Below are 23,479 nucleotides of genomic sequence, written 5' to 3' on the forward strand. Positions count from 1 at the left end.
TGTGCTTGTAAATTGGTTGGTATTGACACGCTGTCAGGGAGGAACGGTCGATGTTAACCTACTGAGTAAAGCAGCGGTCGGGATCCAGAAGCCCTCCATCTGTGGAGACTCAGATCGAATGTGACAGACAGAAAGAACGAGAAAGAGACAGAAAAATTGATACTGGATGCTTTTGTTGATCAGGTGAGGTATGACATAGAAAAACATTCTGCCTTAAGTTTGGGTGAACGAAAATAGTAAGTTAATTCATAAATGTCTGTTTTGTCATATTTTTGGTTTAAAAAGAACTGCAGTCATTAAATATTTGGTGGTGTATTGGATGGTGGTCTAAACAAATCTTTAAGGACTCTCTGGGCAGTGAGGCAACATGGGTCTGGTTTCGGACCTCTGAGTTTTTGACACAAACATAAAACAAAGTCTGAATCTAACATTTTAAAGTGACAAGAAATAAATAAATAGTCACATGATCAGTTCTTATAGAGCATCACATGTTGTGAGCTGTATCCACAGGCTTTGTTTATACAGGCAGCACAAATCTGTTTGTAACCAATCGCAACTGAAGAGTACTGCTAGAAATCAAGCCGATGAAAGGTCAGAAACTCAGAAGTGCTTCTAGCTATGTTTGTTTTAGTAACGCAAGAACTCACACAAGTACAGTGAAGTCCAATTGTCTGAGACCACAATACAAATCTAATTTAAAACTGAACCTGAAGAAAAATAACAGCAATAAACATAAAATAAATAAAGCCTATTTAGGATTCAGCACTATTTCTAGGTCACTTATCAATTAAGCAAATTTGTAACATTGTGCATATTCAACTCTTTGTACAAAAGGTCAGTTTTTGCTTCCACTGACGCACACAAGATGCTCTTTGAAAAATTCTCAAAGCATGCTGGGATAACATGGATCATCTGGTTTTGTCTATACCAGCTCAAGCAAAAAGGGATGCATGTTTTTCACAGAAATTATTATGGCGATTAAATAAAATGCATGTGGATTGTTTGACCCCACCATATAGCATGTGCTGTCCTTGCTTCTTATACCTATGGAGAGTGTTTCTGATTCATTGCTTGAGGAAAAGTGACCCATGATCTTCACGTTCATTTTGCCTCATCTCCGTTACAGCACAGAGTATGACCCTCAATCCCAGCATGCCGCAGGGTCTCTGACCTGCAATTAATAAAATGTCATTCACAAAAGCATCAAGTGAACCTCTCTATTTCAATGGGGAAACATTTTGTCTTTTATCTTCATGAGGGTCTGCAGGATGGCTGGAAGATGATTTTTTTACCATCTTAAATGTTGGATGGGTGAGCTCATAAATCTGTGGTTTTCATGCAGCACTTTATTTACTTTTAATTATAAAACACCAGAAATAGATCATATAAATATATAAATATCGGGGCTAAAAACAAAGTACTACAGTGATGCCTGTGAGGGCAGCTAAGGTTTTGGTTTTGGTTCAGTTTAATAATAAAAAAAATTTGGAGTTGATGGTGTTGTCATGACGATCAGCGCACAACAGTTTCTGTTGACAGTGCTGAACTCCCTTAAAGTTGGCATGAAATAGAGGTTGCGATGGTGTTTTCTTTATGGTTTTCTTCCGAATTGTGACGTATATCTGTGTCACGGAAAGTTGTGTCTCCTAGCAGTTGCAGTGATGCTATCAGGCTGCAATAAAGGGTCCAGACTAAAACTTTCAATTCAATTTGCGATTGGTTATTTCATTAAGAAGGTGTGCCTTTTTTTATTGTGGTGCGTATCATATAAACAGCCTCAGACCTCAGTAAACCTGTAAATCTCAGTTTACAAAAATAGCACACCTACAATAATCCACAAAGAGTTTGAATGTCTGTACAGTAAACATTTTAGACTGAATTAAACGCCAATGTAATTCTTAGGGTTAGAGGTTTTTTTACTTTTATAACTAATTTTTCTCTTGTATCATCTCATTCTGCCTTCATCTCAGCTTCTCACATTCTCTCTGTCGCTTTTTTACTTTAACATTAAGGTGTGGTTTGAGAATTTAAACTGCATATTTTTCTCAGAAAAGTGTGACAGAATAGAATTGTCATGCTTGATTTTTGCACAGATTCTTTTGCCAGGATTATACGAGAAGTGTGTGTGTGTGTGTGTGCGTGAGAGAGAGAGAGAGAGAGAGAGAGAGAGAGAGAGAGAGAGAGAGAGAGAGAGAGAGACAGAGAGAGAGAGAGAGAGAGAGAGAGAGAGAGAGAGAGACTGACCTCAATCTGTCTCATTTCATTAGACTTTTTGACGTTCTCGCTGTGAGACACCTTGAGAAACTTTCCACTCGGCGTGTTTGTGAGAGTGTGCCCATGTGTACAAAACACATTTATATACATATATGAAAAGATACAGGCATGTGTATGTTGTGCTCACTGGGCTGAGATTAGCCATTATTTACTTTTGTCTAAAAACATTTGGAAACAATGATGTACCAGAAAGTTGAAAAGAAGAGCCACGAAACACCTTTTCTTAATATGGTACATTTCTTCAGTGTAAACATTTTAAATGTTTTCTATATGTTTTCCATATTCTATTGAGAATAGCAATGGGTTTATGAGGTTTGCCAAACAAAGCATTCTGTTTTTTTTGTATTTTACAGAGCATTCCAACTTTTTTTGAATTGCCTTTATTTCTTTGTACAAAAGTATACGGGGGTCACTAGAGCAGTAGTTCTCAAACTGGGGGCCGTGGCCCCTGGTGGGGCCTCGAGATGGATCCAGGGGGCCACAGATTTTGTGGCATTTTATGAAATATAGAAATTGATCATAGATTTTATGCAATCAAAAATTAGACCACCAGACAAAAGAATTGATGTTTCAGCATTGTATAACCGAATATGTTTTTGTTTAAATAAAAATGTTAAGTTTAAGATTATAAGTCTTTATTTGGGGTGCCGCAAAGCGATGCACTCTACACAAAGGGGTCCTTACAACGAAAATGTTTGAGAACCACTGCACTAGAGCAACAATCACCTTTGCTTTAATGATTATTATTTGATTTAATTATTTATGTAAATTCATCTTTAAACCATCATACTTTGATGTTATTAATAGCAGTGCGTTTGCAAAAGAAAGAACTATAAATCAGTTAATCAGTAAAAACGAACAAATACACATTTACACGAACAAACATACAGTCGACATGGGAAAACCATTTCACATTATAATTATACACATGCATTTGTCATTTGTTGAAAAAAGTGAGAAAGGATTTTTTCTTCATGCATTAATAACACTAGTGCACAAAATAAAAAGCGCATTCTGTTCTGACAATAAATTGACCATTAAGACTGGTTTTGTTGTCTATGGTCACAAATATGTCCTACTTATACACGTGCTACTACTTTTGCTACTGCTTCTGCGGCTTCTTCAGCTACTTCAAGTCCTGATGCTGCTACTTCATTCGCTGCTGCCTCTGCATTTTCTGCTCCTACACGTAATGCTGTTTCTACTGCCGCTGCCGTTGCTGCTGCTGCCGTTTCTGTTACTTTTAATGCTATCTTGCTATACTCTTTTGCTGTTTTTTTCAAACTCCCCCATTCGATCTTCTTCTGGAGTTCTTTATGCATCTCATTGCAGTAGTTTTTTCCTCTATTCTTTCTCACCATTTTATCGACCAACTTTAGCAGCTCTGTGACCTGATCTCGCTTCTCTCTCTTGCGATTGTCAAATGCGTGATATCTACCACCACACTCAGTAATCAGTGACTGTATTTCAGTACGGCCTTTTACATATTCATCTAATGTTTTATCCATCAGCGCATCAGCATGAGCAAAGAGAATGATGGTGTATTTTATAGCATCTTCTCCGAAGTGCTTCTGAATCCATGTCACGATGTTCTTCTCCTCTTCAGTGTATTTCACATCCAGTCTGATGATCAGCAGGAACACGTGAGGACCAGGACCAGACGTTTCTACACATTTCACTATCTCAGATGCAACCTGCTCTTCAATCATTTTTGTATCACACAGTCCTGGACTGTCAATTACTGAGATGACCCGTCCGTCCACTTGGGCTTTTTCTGCCTCACAGATTTTAGTAAAGGAATTGATGGAATTGCCCTCTCCAAACTTATCCATTCCCAGTATAGTGTTTCCTGTGGCACTTTTTCCAACTCCAGTTCTACCCAGTAGAACGATTCTCATATCTGTGTTCCCAAACATAATAAACTGAATTAAATCACCAGAATGTACTGTGGCTTAGATAAATTACGCTATTCTTTAATATTTGCCAGTGATTGTTTATTGCCAACTTTTGCTTGATTGTTTTGTCAATGTTGAGCGTAAATGAACATTTTGTCGTGAATTACGCAAACCTGTATAAATAACTTTGCTCTGTTGAACACAAAGAAAGATATTTGGAAAAAATGGTAGAAATGGTACACTGTAAAAAATGATTTGTTGTTTTTTGTTGTTTCAACTTAAAAAAATTAGTTACCTGGTTGCCTTAAAATTTTAAGTTAGTTCAACTTAAAAATATTAGTCACTCGTTGTGTTGACTAATATTTTTAAGTTGAACTAACTTAAAATTTTAAGGCAACCAGGTAACAATTTTTTTTAAGTTGAAACAACAAAAAAACAACAAATCATTTTTTACAGTGTAGTCAATGGTGCCACAGAAATCCCAGTTGCTAACATTCTTCCAAATATCTTTCTTTGAGTTCAACCAAAGACATTTATACAGGTTTGCAACAACTTGAGGGTGAGCAATTGATGACGGAATGTTCATTTTTGGGTGAACTGTCCATTTAAAATTTGTTAAATTCAGTTCTTAATATTGAGGAACGATTTGCTGATGCTGATATACATGTGGGCTTAGGCACCTATATGCATGCTTTACATGTAAAGCTGTTGACAGGGCAAGAGAACTGCTCTCCCTGTAAAACCTGTTTCTCGAAAGGTTTTTCCTTCATTTGAATTTTGGTTTCTTGAGAATGTTGCTCACCGGGAGAGCTCACGTAAATTAAGACAATACTTTTTATATCGCTGTGGAAAGGTTTCGATAACTAGCCTATAGACACTTTATTGTTTGTACAATACATAATGTCAAATTGACAACCTTATCATGATGTTATTGCAAATCTATTTTCATGTTTTTTTTATTCATCGTTTCTTCTAGTTCTTCTTTTATCCTTCTTGTCTCTACTGTTTCTTGCAAAAACATATTTTCTGTAAAGATGCTTTGCAATGCAAAAATGTTAAAAGCTTTGAGGAAATCAAATGTAATTTACATTAATTAAAACATGTCCTTGCTCTGATAAACTTGCAAGAGTCATTAACAAAAATCACACGTGTAAACTTTTTAGATACTTTTATCATACACATTTTTATAAACCACCTTACGTAAATATTTATATTTACTTTCCCCTATATCTTTATTTAATTCAATCAACAACCACTGGAAAACAAATAAACCATTTTAAATTGACCTTGATTAAATCTTCTAGGCATACAGTATACCTGTCATTTACTGACCTGATACTTCCAATTTTTTCTTTGAATTATCCATTCGTACTCGACTGTGTTCAGTGTTCTCCGGTACCTGCGTGCAATGTGAAAAAATTCATTTGAGTGACAATTTATACACTCCAGCTTCCTGTTTTTGTAATATGTAAATTCTGATCATAATACCAAAGAACAGAACTGGGTTTTCCGTGTTACTAGGAAAAATGAACTAAGCTTTTGACTCTGAAGTCCTAACATAATTTTATAGCAATAATAGAATACTACATCATAAAGCACAATGAAGGAGGACCAGTGGTTGCAGTGTTGTAATGATAATGGGTAAAGAGGGGTTTTTAGTACATTCAGACAAGCACAGATCTACAGTAGATTAAATTCTGAACTAAATGTTACAACCAAAGTTTTGGTTTGTCATAATTATTTTGAGGATTATATATATTCTTATTGTAAGGAAAAACATCTTTTGTGTTTCAGAAACGTGACGAAGTAATGATGGAGTTCAAGGTATTAAGTGGCTCTGTGTATAAAACTCATGAACATCAGGAAATAGTTTTAGTCTCAAAGCAGCTGTCTTTGTGTTTCACATTTTAGTCAACGGTGAAGCGTACTCTTTTACTTAAAATGTTTGTTGACTGCACCTTTTTAACAGAAGTCTAGACTTTACTCAGTAAATGAACTGCCAAATGAAAAGTAAATGTAGAAAAGACTGGGGCTAGTTGTCACACTTCTGGATAAGGTGAATATCAGTTTTTTATTTGAATATTTGTGAATATTTTTGTTGAACAATATGATATAAGTAAGAACAGCGATATAAGAAAGCTGCAAATATAGTAAAAAGTGACCGGGGGATGTTTGCAAAGAAAAAGTGTTTTAATAGTTATGCCTAACACAAATGTCATTTGGTTCAATATCATCCTTGAGCTTTCACGTTAAATATTGGTTGTCAGGGTTTCACCTGTTAAAACAGACTGTATATACTGTGAACAAAAGCAATAAAGGTGGTTAACAAGCGTGACATAGTGAAAATTGCAAATATCTTAAAGGAATTATAATTGCAAAGGAAACTGCTGTTTTTATCATTTCGTTCTCACTGTAAATAATAAAGGATTACATGTAAAAAATCATTTAAAGAGTTTATTTCTGAAAAAGCCACTACATGAAATATGATCTTGATAATGAAGAGAACTCACTATGCTGTCACATTATAAATGTTTTACCTGTGGAAAATATAACCTAGCATTATTAATTCTCATAAAACATGGTAACTCATGATAAAGTGATTCATACAGGGATGCAGGTCATTATCTCACATCATACATTATATAAATTTCATTCTCTTTTCTATAATTTAAGCTCTATTATCAGCTGTGGCATGAGTTATTCTGCAGGTATGAAAATAGTTTTTCATCACTTTTAAAGGAACAGTTCACCATAAAAAGAAATTCTGTAATCATTTACTCACGCTCACATCTCATTTTCTTTCTTTTATTTCCCGCTTTATCAGCATTGGTCCAATGCATTAACACAAGTCCTGTAAAACACACTATACATAATAATGAAATATCTGAAAAATAATAATTAAACATAACCAAGAATCTTAAAAAAAACAAGTAGGCCTCATATTATATTCATATTATATTTTTCTGTTGCATCAATGCTCACAGGGATAGCACGTTACCATAGTAACACGTGATCAAAGCGAGCATGCGGTCATGTTAAACACGATTACGTTTTTGACCCAGAAACATCTGTTACATGATATGACGTGACATCGAGACAGAGTGAGATAAAGTGAGACATACAAGAAGAGAATAAGGTGTGTGTAAATTCTTTTTTTTTTAATTGCACAGAAGACCTGGCTGTTATGAGTTTTGTTGTGTGTTCAGGGTGTTACCAGAAGGATGAGGGTGGACTTGACTTCAGCCTTCATGCCCAAAAAGCCTTCTCAGATATTTCAGTAGGGCAGCAGGTCCTACACTGCATCCAGATCTCCAGACTTTACTGCCACTTCATTCCAAATGGAGAATTTTATTTTATTAGTATTATTAATTATAATAATTGTTTTTATATTGAAAACATGTCACTTCACTGAAGTAAATACCAAGACATACGTTTAAGTGGTATTAGTAAAAATAAATAGGAAAATATACTTTCAGTCTACTTTGTATGTATACTGTTTTGATGGAAATATACTGAACGTATTATTAAATATTTCAAGTATAGCCTTGTAGATGGGTTTACTCTTCTGATTAAGTATCCTATTAAATACATTTTGTGCACATATTTTTAAATACTGTCTTATAAACTTATCTATAATTATATAATCAAGTTACACATGGTGTAGTGTGATGTAGTATTGTGTAGTGTGGTGTAGTAAAGTGTAGTATACTATAAATATGATGTTAAGTTCACTTAAAGAAAACTTAAAAGTACCGTATAAAAACTAAACTAGTTATTTGTGTACTTCAACTGTACTTCTTCAACAACAAAAAGTATTAAATTGTAGTAAAAAGCATTCCTATAAGTTCACATATAGTTTGTATAAGTAGTATAGTTGCAGCACAAACAACTAGTCTTGTACTCAAAGTTTAGTACTGTTACACTTAATATTCTTAGTATTCTTAAAAACTAAAAAGAAGGCCACTTTAGTCCTGGGTAGTAAGAAAATAGCACACTAACTAGTTCAATGATTTTATTAAACTTACTACATAAAGTATACTTAAAATATGCTTAAACTTTACTTATGCATACGCATGAACATTTCTGTGAAGTTTACTTATTGCAAGGGTGCTTCCCATTCATGTCATGATATTTATGTAGATGTTTAATTATGTACAGAGAACCATGATGGTAGCACAAGCTAAGCAATCTTCCCATGGTTTTCTTGAGAACGCTACATTAGTTTTAAGAGCTGTACAGTACACTCAGAATGTGGCAGAAATATGTTACCATGACGACCAGCACACTCCATACAGGGCTGTCTTCTACATACTGTCTCTCTTGCTTTAGATCAGAAAGATGCACCGCGGTGAGATTGACAGTTTCTCAAAGGCCTGGTGAAGTGTGAAGAGAGTGGTTGAGAGAGATATATTGCATTATGTGCAACCTTGTTACCACACAATTTTCCTCCTTTAAAAGTCATTCATAAATCATTTCATAAAAACTGCGACACACCAAAACTAATCTCACCATTTCATAAAATATTTAACATGACCTCCTGAAGCTGATCAACATTTTCTGAAGGTTAAGCATCGTCTTTCACTTGCCCTGTGAAGAAAAAGATCAGAAACTTACCTGTTTAAAAATCTCTATATAGTGGATGTCTTAAAAAGGTTTTTTTTACAGTACAGTATGACAAGTGTGTTGGCTTTGCAATGAGAGCTGTAATACAATGACTCCAAACTCTAGCATTCCTGAGAATCATTCTGGAGACATGAGTCATGAGCTGGAACAACTATAGAGAGCCCCTGCTGATCTTTAAACCACGGTGTCCTTCAGAAAAACAGCAATAAAAAATCGAATTCATTTTTCTGTTGAGAAATAGATTTTTTTAGGGAAAATGGATGATGACGTGAGCTCTGAGGTTACAGCTACAGTATGTGCTTCGGTAGAAGTCAGTCTGTATGATTTTGTTAAATTTGATTAATAATTTATTAATTATTATTTTGCTCAGAAGGACCTCAGAGGCTTGTGACAAGACAGCAAATTGTATTTAATTAATTAATTATTATTATTATTATTAATGGTTCATTATTGTCCTTTATGATAACATGATTTATAATGCATCATGGGATATTTAATAATACAAATATTATTAAAGGAATAAATAATAAATAGGAAAAATTATTGAAATTGCTAATGAAAATGCTCATAAAGGGAACTGCTTAAAAATGTCACTCTATAGCATTTTATAGTATACTAATATATGTCATTAACAAGTATACAAGTAGCAGTCTGCTTTTTAGCTTAATAAAACCTCGAACACAGAGGTGGATGTAAGAAATGGCAGTTTGGCTGTTACTTTAAAACCCGACATCCATCCATTCTTTAAACCTGCTTATCCTCTGCAGGTCACGGGAGGGCTGGAGCCTATCCCAGCATCTTGGATCACAGGGAGGATACAACCTGGCCAGTCCATCACAGGGCACAAAAACCCAACAGATATGCAGAACTAACCCTAAACTAACCAAAATCACACATTCAACAATGTCAAACATAAACGTATTATTATAACACCTTATCCTGCCATGAATAGACTGTCGTCTCAGAACTGGAAGGCAGGCAGGCAGCAGTACATGAGCGTGTGAATTATGAATACTGAAGGTTAATGAAAGTGTGGCTTCTTCCGTCCTCTTCATTAATAAGACACGTGGCCTGAGGAAAACAGAAGATACAGAAATAGCGCTGATAGTACATTATGTTAGCATGCTGTTCCAAGCACAGCCCGGTGACATGACTCCACTAGATGTGCTTTCAACAAATGCACAGAGAGGAAAAAGACACTATCATGTTGAACGAGAACATGTGAAATTAGATTTAGACATGGACATTATGTTAAATGGAGCTGAGAGTCTTCAGTACCCTGGACAGCAGAACTCTCGTGTCACTCCTCACTGTGCTGGCCAAAAACAAACAAACCCTGGTCAGGATTCCTCTCATCTCTTCATCTTTGTGTCTACAACATCCCTTAAAATGAAAAGAGACTTCAGCAATTCTGCTTAACGCTATGAAAACAAATCCATATTCCAGAGCTGATCTGAGCAAAATTTAATGGACATATTGTGTTTGATCATGTCTGCAGTTACTAATGTGCAGACAAACAACATGTGCAGACTCTTATAGAATGTGATGAAATGAACCAATGCATGTACAATACAAACCAGTGTTATTTTAGTTTGTGTTTTTAGTTTTATTGTAGTTTTACTCATATTTTAATTTGGCTTTCATTTTATACTTGTAGTTTTAATGTTAGTTTTAGTTTATGTGAGCTATTTTGTTTTGTTGTTTGTCATTTTACAGCATTTTGTATTTTTTATATCGCTAAATAATATATTTTTATTTCCGTTTTAGTTTAGTTTTTATTTCCTTCAGTTAATCATTTTAGTGCCTCAACCTAAACTTTTTTCACTGTATTGCTAAGACAACATTTCTAATTTTGTGTAGTTTAAGTTTGATTAATTGATTAATTAATTTTGATTAATAATATGTCATTTTTTAAATACCATTTTTATATACTAAATATTGTATAAGATTATATAATATTTACTGTAATATTTCTGTCATACAATTATACAAAACATTTTTTTTCAATAAAAACAGAAATGTTTTAATACTTTTAGTATAACCATGGTATAAACATTACCTTTTTTTTGCAAAAAAAAACATATATTGCCATAAATGTAACCCTAAGGACCAGTCGAGTTAAATGTTTTGTTTCCCCTAAAAAAGTACCTTTTTTTGACAGTGTAAATGATTCTTTAAATCATTACTAGAAGTTTTTGATACTCGATAACATGGTTCCTCATGCCAACTGCTGTAAAGAACCATTTCTGGATTTCCTAAACAACAAAAAACTACATTTTAAAAATGACCCTATATGACTTCACCCTAAACAAACTTTTTTTTTCAGCGCATGTGTTCATACTAACAGCGTTGAATGTTGATGGTTAGCATTCTGCAGCCACACTTAAATATAGAAAATCCAATATATAAACATCAGCAGTGCTCACTATCATACACTTTCACAGGTCACTTCATCTGCTGACAGCTCCAGATTCTGTTAATCCATCCTGCCTGGGTCTAAACTTCAGTGAAGAGATGAGCTCTGACGGATCCATCAGAAAGACGTGTGGCCCCTCTGGGGGCTTGACCTGATTGGAGAAACAGGAAACAGAATCATAAGCTGTCAGAGAGAGAGAGCGAGAGAGGAAGAGAAGTGAACATGTGGAAAAATTCTATGCTGCTTTTCTTTGAGCAAATAGAGTATTTAAACAAATCAAACATTTCCTTGTCAAATTTGCATTGACATTTTTTTGTCGTTTGACAAAATTATAAAAATGAGTTGAGGCCTAATTTTTTTTACAGTGTTGGATTCAAAGGTTGAATGTATATATTAGAAGTGTCTTGACTTAATATGGACTCAATGAATACATAATAATTTATATTAAAATACTTACCATAATTCCTCCGGTTTCAAGTGACATTTAACGGTCAGACACAATGTTGAGATGGTGGCAGTCACAGCAGCAAGGCACGGTGGGAAGTTTCCAGCGCTGAGTCACTCTTCTCAGGCTCAAGGTGAGAGAAAACAGGTGTTGCTGAACCCCACAGAGCCGCCTGGCATTTGAGCGGAGCCCTGGGTCGGTTTCCATCAGACCCACAGCTCTCTCCACACCTGAGCAACACACACGGCATCTGAGGGGGCAGAACTGTCCTGTATCCCTTCAGGACTTCAAACTGAAGGTGACGGAGGGAGGAGTTGCAGGCAAAGTGGAATTAACAGATCTCACCATCACAATAAACTGATTTCACACTCGCACCCACATAGAGACAAAAATAATTACTTCAGAAACCTATGGTTGAATGCATGTAGACTTGGCAAAATCTTTGCGTGTATGTTGTTTTAAGCCTTTCGGTTCACAGGAAATTATGAAATTTGTTGTACTACCCATGTTGTTATACAATTTTGTATCCTCATAAACCACTTTCAAACACTCGCACACAGTAATAATCTTACCTGAGGAGAAATGTTGTGTGTTCACCGCAGGTTCAGCTCTATTTACACAGATTTACATAAGAGAAGCATCCCCACAATGTTATTAAAATCTTTCCATTTGAGATGGAAACTGTGTCCCAGGAGCAAATCATTATGGGTTCATTATGAAACCGAAGAGCATCCATGAGATCCCAAATAAAATGAAATCAAACCAAATAACCACAACATAATTACACAGTTTAAAATATCTTACACACTACACAGAATATTCCGCTAAAGACGTTCTGCTATTTCTTAATGACTTCCGCTGATATAAATGTCTGGAAACGACAAAGTAAACCTGCGAATTGAATTTTTTGTAATAATTAACACAAAGTACAAAATATTTGCTCATGATGGACAAAACCAGAGAGTAACCAACAAATGTGTTTTAGCAAAAACCAATGTTTAATCTCTCCTTAATGCGTGTTTATTTACAAATAGTAAATCTGCAAAATAAGAAAACAATATTTACACAATGAATAGACACCAGCCGACTCGTGACAGTCTGTGAATCCTGAAACATGATTTTCTTCAACGTTATTTCAACACAAAATGTCTCGCTTCATCTTCATCTTATTGCGATTGAAGCTTCTTCATTATTTTATCAGAAATACATCGAAAGAAGCAGCAAGGTGGAGTGGGGGACGAGTTTGTCTCTGCGTCACATTCATCAAAGTTCAGAATCCATTAAAAAGGAGAGGGAGGAAAAACATTTGTTTCCAACTCAATAAGCAACCACAGCACCAGTATACACAATCTCTGAAAAACAACAACAACATCATACATAAATAAATTAAAACATGTTTTTTTACATTTGATGAGATTTGCAGCCAAATGAGAAACTCAAGCTATCTGCTAATGTGTCTGTATATGGCTGTTCTCTCTGAAACACGTCTCTAGTTCACAGTCAAAGAATGACAAACCCAAGAGCGAGAGGAAGATCCTGAGATGTTTTTCGTGTGTTTTAAAGCATGTGAGCGAGAGGGTAAACGGTTATTCAACCAGACTTACACCGACCAAAATACATCAACACTACAACAATCTTAGGACGTGTCAAGATAACTGTGTGTGTGTAAAACATGATTCAGTGTGGGACTATGTGTAGACTTGTGCACAACACAAGGTTTGTTTTAATTCAGATGACTAGAAATCAACACATCTGTGTTTATAAAAAGACTTTCTTTCTTCTCTCTCGATAATTTGTTAAAAGAAAACGAATGCTGTTGATGATGTCACCGAACACTGGTTACAATATAACTCTTCATTACACTGAGATTTTGGAAAAAATAAAACAAAACAAAAAAAGTACAAAAATTGAATGTTCATTGACAGCATTTGTGGAATAATTTCTGTGACCGCAATACTCAAAAATATGAGCTTGTCATTTTTGCTTTTAAAGCTTCTGGAATGCGCCATTACTATAATATTTGCATCAAAAAAAAAAAGAGCAAATCTTTTACTTTCTGTCTTCAATCAACATTAAGCCACAAATACTGTTGACAGAGCCAAACTTGCATTGAACCTTCAACATGCCGGCAAACTAAGAAACTGGCCACACACTTTTTGGAAGAAACACGGATTCAAAAACAGAAAAATGACTCCTAATCTCAACCATTTTAACTTCCGTACCTGTTCGTAACACTGCAACGTGTTGTCGATTCATTGACGTGGAAACATTCGCTGGTGAATGACAGGTTAATAGGTTAAAACAATCGTCTCATTAACCACAAACGCGCTTTCTCTTGTCTGACCAGTTGTGATGAATGAGACTGCTATTCCTCTTTATATTGACACACTTTAGAAACACCGACTCATGAAACTCTCTCTTCCTCTTATTTATATTAAAGTTGCGACTTTTTCTAAAAGATGAAAGAGGAGGGAGATAAACGCAGAGAGCAGGTCACATATCTGAATGGTCCTAAAACTATACTTCATTTTTACAATTCATGATTCATGTATCTTGTTAAAATGCATCTAGACAGATCTCGTAAGACGATGCTGCAGATTGATGGGTGCGAGCGGATTAAACCTCGTTTCAAGCTTTGACGTAAAACCTTTTGAGATCCTTTAGCGTGTTGCTTCATTGCATTTTTTCCATTTCAAATCAACAAGAACACATTCCCACTTAAATGTTTTCCCATTAAACAACATTCAACTAAAACATGGCACAGGACAGGTTTCATATTTGTATTTTTGTTCCTTCTTTTTGTCCTTTTGTTTATTATAATATTAATCTTCGTCAATCCCTATAGCATCTGAATGATACGAGGCGTGTCGCTGCGTCTCACGTGAAGATGACGGAAGCTGATTATCTTTGATTCTGTAAACTGTGCAAATTCAGCTGTAACACAAGTGAGAGTGGGCAGTTGATACATTTGTACACAATAATAATAATAAAACAATCGTAAACACGCAAATCCGAGCGTCTTTTCCTTGGATCATTGGCTCATGACACGGTCACATGACTTCATCAGAGATCCTCATTGTTTCTTCAGAACAGGAAAAAGCATCCGTCCGTCTGTGTGTCGTGTGAAATAGCCACCGCACTCGACATTACTCCCAATAATCAGAAACCAAATCTGCACCACATGCATTCAGAGTTTGTGGTTTTGTCCTTGCAAAAACACACACATACACACAGAGACGAGAGTGTGTGTGTTCCAGCGGTCCGCTGAATCAGAGCAGGGCAGTGTGTGTGCGGTCTGATCAACTGGACAGAGCCATGGTGTCAATCACCTGCTCCAGTTTGGATCGGAGTCTCTGTCTGCGCGACTGCTCGTCCTGTTCCAATGCTGACAGGATCTGCACAAACAAACACACAACAGATCATCAATTTCATCACTTTGAAACAAACTGAAAGAATCACAAAAAGAATCTTGTTAGGATTAAAACGACACAGTAGATACACTGTTCACTGGATACACTTAAAGGGACAGTTCACCCGAAAATGAAAATTCTGCCATTTTTTACTCATGTAAGATTACAATGTTAGTCAAAATGTCCCACAACTGTTTGCTTCCCAACGTTCTTCAAAATATCTTCCTTTGTCTTCAACAGAACACAGAAAGTTATAAAGCCATTTTTCCTACTATGGTAGTCAAGGGTGCCCAAGAACCGTTTGGTTAAAAGCATTCTTCCAAATATCTTTCTCTGTGTTCATCAGAACAAAGAAATGTATACAGATTTGGAACAACCCGAGGGTGAGTAAATGATGACAGAATTTCCATTTTTGGGTAAATCATCTCTTTAAGTTTAAGTATGGCAACAAGTTCAATGGTTTTCAAACGTTCGCAGTTAATGCGCTGGTAGAAAACCGACACGTCTGCTACAAAATGACAGAGGCAGAGTTTGTATTTATAAGCCCGCTCACCTCGTCCTTGTATTTGGTGATGTAGGAGAAGATCTCGTGCAGCGCGCTCATGCTGTTGAACTGATTTAAATGCAGGCGAGACTGTTCGGCGAGATACGCGCTCATATCCTGATCGCTGATGGCAGGAAGGCGTGAGATATCAGAGTAATACCTGCCCGACACACAAATCAGTCAGTAAGTACAGCATTAAACACCCTTAAAACACACATTTCGCCAGTTCTGAAATATAAAAAAGTAAGCTGCACCAAAAACTCACTTTCATGCTGTAGTCTACATAGTAAAACAATACAAGTCTAATAACTGACCGGGGCTGTTCAACAGCTGATTGAGATTAATCGCATCCAGAATAAAAGTTTGTGTTTATATAATATATGTCTGTGCATATTCATTTTGTATTTATAAACGCATGCATATACAGGCATATATTTAAGAAAAACATAATATACAAAAATAAACGTTTATATATTATTTAAATTATATATAAATATTAATATATACATGCAAATATATATTTTAAATATATGCATGCATGTATATGTGTTTATAAATACAAAATACCAATCCACAGTACACAGACATACAGTATATCTGTAAACACAAACGTTTATTCTGGATGCCATTAATCGTTGAACATCGCCCTTTGTAAACATTTCTATCTCACCTCTCCACCCAGTTCTTGTAGTTGGGGATGTCTTTCGCATACAGCAGCTTGTTGGACGGCGAATCTTTGCCCAGTTTGTGCTCCGACGTGGAGCACGAGTCCATGAAGGTCTGAGCCACCACGGACAGACACGCGTCTGTGATGCTGTTCTTATGGATGTCAAACACGAACTGAGGGTTCTTGATCACGTTCACCCAGAACCGCAACGGCAAACTGAAAAAGGAGGAGGATCATTCATAAGGGTCCAGAAAGAGAACATCTGATTCGTGTTGTCTTTCAAATACTCACCAGTTGCTCTTCCACGTGTGTCTGACGTCGGGGTCTGATATCACGTGTCGGTCCGCCTGCTCGTCTAAGAAGTCAAACATGTATTTGATGGCGAGAGGAAGAACGCTGCCGCGGTGAGCCGTGCTAAAGATGGTCTCGAACAGATCGTCGACGAATTTCTGCAACGTACCCTGTGTGAAAGAAGAGATGTTAAAATTACACAAAGCATAGGTTTTCATAGTGAATCGTCACATCCATAACAGAATCGTCACATCCATAACGGTCCATATTCCTCATTAGTTCAAATGAAAACTATTTTGTGGTACAGTATATAAAGAGCCATCCCTTCTTCATTTGTTGGATATTATTGCTTCTGGTTTGTACATTTCAATTCACAGAAATCCTACCAAGTATGTTGTCTTTCAAAAACGTGCACCCTTTTTTGTCACATCCGTAATGCATTAACATTTCTCTCTTTTAAAATAAACAACTTGTGCACAGACTGATATTTTCTGATGTCTGGCCTCATCATCAGAGGTTTAGTAAAATCTAAACAGACGATTCAATATACTGTTAATAAATACATTCTCCCAGAATTTATATTCCACGTTTTAACTGAAAATGTCACATGCATAACGCTGGAATTGCCCATATATCATAATACACTTACATCATCTCTTCCCTGAGAATTTATTGAAATCCAGTATAATGTCTAATTTTGCACAGTCCAGCGAATTCAATCATTTTCTAACAGTAATTTTTCCAATCTTTATTTAGTTTCTCTCGATGGACACAAACTGAAAGAGGTGCATGTTTAAAGATTCATGAAGATTCAAATTTTTAGACTGAAAGATGCTTGTTCCCTCTTCTAAATGCCAAAAATCTTTATCACGCAACTAAATACAGACATTTTATGCGCGTGTCTATATTCTGATGCACATACTCTTTACACGGATGTGCAGTCAATTCTCGTGAGGTTGAAGCAGAGACATCTGCACGTTGCCAGATAGAGACGAAAACACGGGACGGATGAAGACCTAGTTTTTCCCAAACCGCTCAATAAGCAAAGGTCATTGGTCTAATTAAGACACAGGCCTCAATGAGAGAGAGAAGGCTGGTAAATGTTAATGAGCGACTATCATTCTCACACAAAGGTCAACACAAACTGTCTAATGACATCAGCTCCGAAAATCTCACATGTGCTTAAAAACTAAGCCAATTAGTTCAAGTGCGTCTGTGTGCGAGTGTGTGTTAAGAATATTAGCAACAGATTTCCTCTCTACAGACTCATTTCTACTGTCAGTCAGACCGTATTCATTTACTCTTGAATCAATACTGAAGGAGAACAGGCAGCGTCATGGTTTTTTGGTATCGTCGATGTAGCCATAGTGTCCATTTCACACGCTTTCTCTTCTCACCTTGGTAGCGAGCAGACGCGTCAGGTAGATCTCAGACACCATCTTGCTGCCGCGGTCGCCCTCTCGCTGGTCTGCGTGGTCGTGGTTCTTCACCAGGTGCCAGAGTTTGGTTCCGCTTTCCAGATCCGGAGTTATCATGGGCGTCCTGGAGCGCAGGCTGTCTGGACTGCTGGCGGTTCTGAGCATGCTCTCTGTGGAGTGCGGGGCATCGATATTTAGATGTTTCAAGAACTTAAAGATGTTTTGGTTGCACAGTTTTTCAAACCAAGTGATAATTCAAGGGATAATTCACCCAAAAACATACATTTTGTCATCATTAATTCATCCTCATGTTGGTCAAAACCTGTAAAGTATGACTGTTTGTACAGTGGAGCACAAAAAAAGATATTTCAAGAAGAAATGACTCTAATTGTGTATGCATAGAATGGAAGTCAATGGGGGCCAATGTTGTTTGGTTACCAACACTCTTCAAAATATCTTCTTTTGGGTTCCTCAGAATAAAGAAAGTCATGAGGGCGAGTTCATATGAAAGAATTTTCATTTTTGTGTGAACTGTACCTTTAAATACATATCTGTGCATTTTTCTCCCATTCCCTTCATTTCATCTTGAAGTGAAGATCTACATTGTATAACACGGTAAGCGTGTAAGCGAGTACAGACGTGATAAATGAAGTGACACACGCATCAAGACAAGAGAAATGCAGACCGGGAGAGCGAAATTAATAGCAGCGCATCTTTTCAAACACTACAGGAAATAAATATTCCGGGTTAATCAGGAAAAGATGGAAAACGCTCTGTCACCGCTGGAGAAACGAGCGCGCTTGTTTCAGTAATGGAAATCGAAATTGGGCGGAATGTCAAGGGTTTTACTCATTCAGAGAGAGATTCTAGATTTCACATCCATCATTTCCTGTTTGTCTACCGTCTGAAGTTGCGACTGCAGACGCATGCTGATGCTCCCACACTGAGAAGCAGATTATTACAGCGCAAACACGGACGGAAACAGGCACTCTGCGGATGAATGTCGAGCTTACTGTGGTGTGCCGAGGGCGAGACAGAGAGAAACAAGAGAAGAGCTCTCACCGTATCTGCTGAGGGATTTGGTGAACGTTGAAGAGTTGGAGATGTTGTAGGCGGAGTTTTGCTTGGGGACCAATGCGATTACTGACCCATCCGTTACCTAGACAACAGAGAGAGACAATGGTCGTGTCTATTATTCCCAGTTACACAAATACACAATCTCAAGACTGTGCTTAATAAAGACAAAAAACATTTAAGTCGATTGTAAAGTTGTAATTCTGTCAATAAATCCCAAATGTCTCTACCAGCGTTTCCTCACTGACCAACACCACCTGCTGTTATGCTTTGTGAGGTGTTGCCATGGTTACCTGGCGTACGCTAGGTGTTAAAATGCTTCAATTGTTACCCAGTAACATGTTGCGGAGTTGTCATGGTTACCAGGCAGCGGGATGTAGAGGTATCGCTATAGAAACCTGGCAGTAAGATGCTGAGGCGTGAATGCAGTACCTGATAGTGCGCCAGCGCGTTGAGACGCTTCCAATCGTTGTCGATTTTTGTGGTCACGTCTTCATCCTGGAGAATAGTTCTGGCCATACGACCCTGCCTCCATTCTGAAAAAAGCATAACATCAGACTCCTGTTGCAAATCCAGACAGTTTTTGACAGATTTGGTGGAAAAAATATAGTTATAAATTCAAGTTGTGATGATAACTGGTTTATAATGTTCAAAGCTGGTCATATGGACCACCGGTTGGTGAGGTCATCCTGGTAGACCAACATGTTCAAGCTGGCTTGAGTTGTCACAAAACAACCACACTCCGAAAACCAGCTTGACCATCTTTGGCTGTTTTTTGTTCCAGATGGGGATGTTCATTCATAATTTCATACCGAAGTCCATGTCTCCAACTTTGGGGCGTTGCGAGTACGGAATGCCTTTAAATAGGGCGTCCAGTATCTTCTCTTTGACCTGCGTGATGGTGTCACAGTTCAGACATTTAACAGTGACCTCTGGAGCACTCTCATTCTCGGGGTTCACGCAATGCAGCGTCTGCAGAGCACAGGAAGTAAAGTCAAAACAGGAAAAACTAAATCTGAATCTGATAAGCAAATTACATGAAAACCTCCTCATTAATCACATCCAGAATAAAAGTTTGTGTTTACATAATATATGTCTGTGTACTGTGCACTGTGCATATTAATTTTGTATTTATAAACACATACGCATACATGTTTACATATTTAGGAAATATTTACATGTATTTATTTATACATATACAAATAAATAATCAATTATTTTACTAATTAAAGTTTATTAATTTTTATATTTTTCTTACATATATGCATGTATGGTTACAAAAATGTATATACAAAATGAATATGCACAGTGCATAGACATGCAGTATATTATGTAAACACAAACATTTATTCTGGACGCGATTAATCATTTAATCTACTTTAATCCCTACTACCAAATGAAAGTCAACCTCTAACTGAGATGTTTACGCCTTTTTTTGCCATATTAACCCTTTGTTTTTCAGTAAAAACTGGGTGATATAAGTGGGAGGGGCTTCATTATTGTGGGCGGTACTAACCAGAGTTTTGTAGTCGATCTGCTGTCGGATGAGTTTGTCCTCGCTGAGGGAGTAGCGGGCTTCACCGGTGATGGCATCTATTGGGCCTTTTTCCATTTGTTGTTTTATAGCACAATATAGCATGAAGAGAGGCTCACCGGCACACTCCTACACAAACACACACACACACACACACAATGGATGTAATGTGCATTTCCATTTCTTCTTTAAAAACACTGACATTTCAAATTGTTTGAAGAAAATAAAAAAAACTAGCCTGAGGCTGTCTGTCTTATACATATAGAACAGGTAGTTTGACAAAAGTTTGATTAAGTTCAAAAACTCGAATTATACTATTGTGGGCACTATTGTACAACGATTGCACAACATCTATTCATGCTATTTTGCCAATTCCTGCTGTTTTCTCCTCTCTTCCCATCTGCTCGGACCTGATCATAGCTGCCTGTGGCTGTGTGTTTTATTTGTCTCGCTGTTGGTTGGGTCCGATGAAGTGAAGGGCCCTCACGTCCTCTCACCTTTTTTACATGCGGAGAGCGACAGAGTCATTAAAAGCGCACCGGTCTCGCACACCTCATGGATTTTCAAACATTACTGCCGCTGTTGCCGTACAGAAGATGGAAACTCATGGACGGCGTAATTGCAGCCGGTGAAGATCTTTCTCACCGTGTTAAGCTTTTCTCTTTACCTTCACCTGAAAGGGCGCTGAAGAAATTATTCCGCTGAGTTTAAACGAGACTGAAATTTCAAGTGAACATTTACTTTACGGGTTTCAAGAAACAGGAGGATATAATAGGAATTCTTATTTTGTGTATCAGTCAAGGACCAGTGTTGGGTAAGTTACTCTGAAAAAGTAATGAATTACTAGTTACTAATTACATATTCAATAGTGTAATTAGATTACTGTACAAATGACTCTCTCCAAAAAGTATTTAATTACTTATTACCATTACTTTCTATATCCTATATCATCCTTGATTAGAACTGAATCAAGGATAGACATGAAACGGCTTATTTAGTTCATTTAAATAAATAACTACATACATTATTCTTATTAACTGACTAAAGTATACAAATGTGAGAAGGAGATATTAAAGCATACATTTTAAAGTTAGACTTATAATTTTGATGTCATTTCCACTATTAAATATATTACACAGGATTTAGCTCAATTACATCAGAAGTAACTGTAATTAAATTACAGAGAAAAATCTGAGTAATCCCTTACTTTACCTTTTCAAGGGGAAAGTAATTAAATTACAGTAACTAATTACTTAGTAACTAGTTACACCCAACACGGTCAAGGACTAATGTACAAAAATACAACACAAAATATTAAATCAACCCAGACCTCCTCCAACTCCAAGAGGGAGATTTGTAGAAAAATAAGTGTGTGTGTGTGTGTGTGTGTGTGTGAGAGAGAGAGAGCGAGAGAGAGAGAGATTGAGGGTTAACACAACACTAATGACTATGGAGGAGAGAAAGTATGACACTTGGGAGAGATACATGTCAAACAGCCAATCATACGCCTCGCTCTCTCTCTCGATTCTGTTCATTCTCGTCCTCCTACACGAGATCTTCATCATTCATAACATTATCTCTCCTCACCACTGTCACTCCATCTCATTTAATCATTCCTTTCTCTCTCTCTCTCGCTCTCTCTCTCCACATGAGAGCGCAGAACGTCGCGGGACAACCGCAGTTTAACGTTTCTGAAACAACTTCTAGATCAACAACAAATGTTTACGTTTACCGATTCAAAAATATGAGTCATAGACAAGCACAAAAGCCACATAATCTCTAGTCTCAGCCCTCAGACGTCACGCCCACAGACCGCTGCCTGAACGTCTGATGCATGAAGCACAAAATGGAAACAACTCACAGGCACTATATTCAATTTAATTGGTTGAATTACACCGGAGACGTGTCCCGTTCTTTAACGATCCGTCCGGAATCAAAGCTGGAATGTGATTGGCAGATAGCCTCTTGGGCGGTCCTTGGCCCCTGAAGGCTGCTATGAAGTCTAGATGAGTCTAGTCGGGGGCGTGTTCAAATCTCGGAATACTTACTAATGATTCTGATGAGTACTTACTAATACACACTAATGATGTCATCGCAGTCCGATTTAAACATGCGTATAGTCCGTTCCATTCACAAATACATCATGGCTAATCAGCCAATATAATAATAGCAGGTGAAACCGCTGATTGACACACACCTCCTCTTGGATGTCTAGTGTGCCTCGCCGGATCCTTAGCAACGGTGCGGCCCATCGGTACGCAGGCTATGCCCCTCAGGTCTCATTAGCACAGGGGATCATTAAACACACGGCTGCTAATGAGCAGCAGGAGATGAGACGCACGCGGTCTGAGAGACCGTTCCATTACAGCCTTCATGATGTGACCAGAGGCATTTAGCATGTGTGTGGCTACAAATGTGGTTCACAGTGGTGTTCTAATAGAGAATTTCCTTCTGTTGATCAACAGAGTAGTCTTTCATATCTTGCCATGTATCTGAATTCGATTAGAAGACGTGGCCACAAACAAACCCAAGAAAATATCATAATTATACAGTCTGGCCAACATGACTGTGATGGCCAGACTGGACTGCATTTGTCTGGTTCGTGGTTATCGGTCAGCCGCCAGTCTGGTTGGTCTTACCAGTGTAAAGAAGCTAAAACCATCAAACCAGACCAGCTTGACTAATGGAAACCAGCTAAGGGCTGCTAACCACATTAGACTGGTCTATGCTGGTTATTTTAGCAGTGATGCTGTGTAGCGAGTAATATATCTCAGGTTTCCACTTACCTTAAGAAACTTGTAGAGAAGGAACGTAAACCAGTTTGTGAGCATCTTCTCAGCTACTGATTCAGTCCTGAGGGGGAAAACAGAATAAATAGTGTAAAGTCG

The 23,479-nt window shown here is 37.2% G+C and overlaps 2 protein-coding genes across 2 annotated transcripts in view; both read right to left on the minus strand.

Annotated features, from left to right (window-relative positions):
* Nucleotides 1–2,638: 2,638 nt before the first annotated feature.
* LOC130557145 (GTPase IMAP family member 9-like) lies at nucleotides 2,639–5,573 on the minus strand. The gene is made up of 2 exons (XM_057338701.1): nucleotides 5,502–5,573; nucleotides 2,639–4,174 (listed from the first exon to the last, which is right to left on the minus strand). Exons 1-2 carry the CDS (start codon nucleotides 5,533–5,535, stop codon nucleotides 3,354–3,356), a joined length of 855 nt encoding a protein of 284 aa, XP_057194684.1. The 5' UTR covers nucleotides 5,536–5,573; the 3' UTR covers nucleotides 2,639–3,353.
* A 7,061-nt stretch (nucleotides 5,574–12,634) lies between these two features.
* plxna1b (plexin A1b) overlaps nucleotides 12,635–23,479 on the minus strand; it is a 91,374-nt gene continuing 80,529 nt past the window's right edge. The window contains exons 23-32 of the mRNA XM_057337839.1: nucleotides 23,378–23,444; nucleotides 20,574–20,720; nucleotides 19,870–20,029; nucleotides 19,490–19,593; nucleotides 19,046–19,142; nucleotides 17,963–18,153; nucleotides 16,566–16,735; nucleotides 16,278–16,490; nucleotides 15,617–15,767; nucleotides 12,635–15,048 (exon numbers count right to left, since the gene is read on the minus strand). Coding sequence (XP_057193822.1) covers nucleotides 14,953–15,048; nucleotides 15,617–15,767; nucleotides 16,278–16,490; nucleotides 16,566–16,735; nucleotides 17,963–18,153; nucleotides 19,046–19,142; nucleotides 19,490–19,593; nucleotides 19,870–20,029; nucleotides 20,574–20,720; nucleotides 23,378–23,444 — 1,396 coding nt within the window. The 3' untranslated portion in view covers nucleotides 12,635–14,952. The remainder of the gene's footprint in view (nucleotides 15,049–15,616; nucleotides 15,768–16,277; nucleotides 16,491–16,565; nucleotides 16,736–17,962; nucleotides 18,154–19,045; nucleotides 19,143–19,489; nucleotides 19,594–19,869; nucleotides 20,030–20,573; nucleotides 20,721–23,377; nucleotides 23,445–23,479) is intronic.

The sequence above is a fragment of the Triplophysa rosa genome, linkage group LG7 (genome assembly GCF_024868665.1).
Source record: "Triplophysa rosa linkage group LG7, Trosa_1v2, whole genome shotgun sequence".
Lineage (NCBI taxonomy): Eukaryota > Metazoa > Chordata > Actinopteri > Cypriniformes > Nemacheilidae > Triplophysa > Triplophysa rosa.

Coding starts and splice junctions, on each gene's coding strand:
- LOC130557145 (XM_057338701.1), bottom strand. CDS start 5,535: ATGGATAATTCAAAGAAAAAATTGGAAGTATCAG. Junction 4,175..5,501: donor GAAAAAATTGGAAGTATCAG/GTCAGTAAATGA, acceptor TTGGGAACACAG/ATATGAGAATCGTTCTACTG.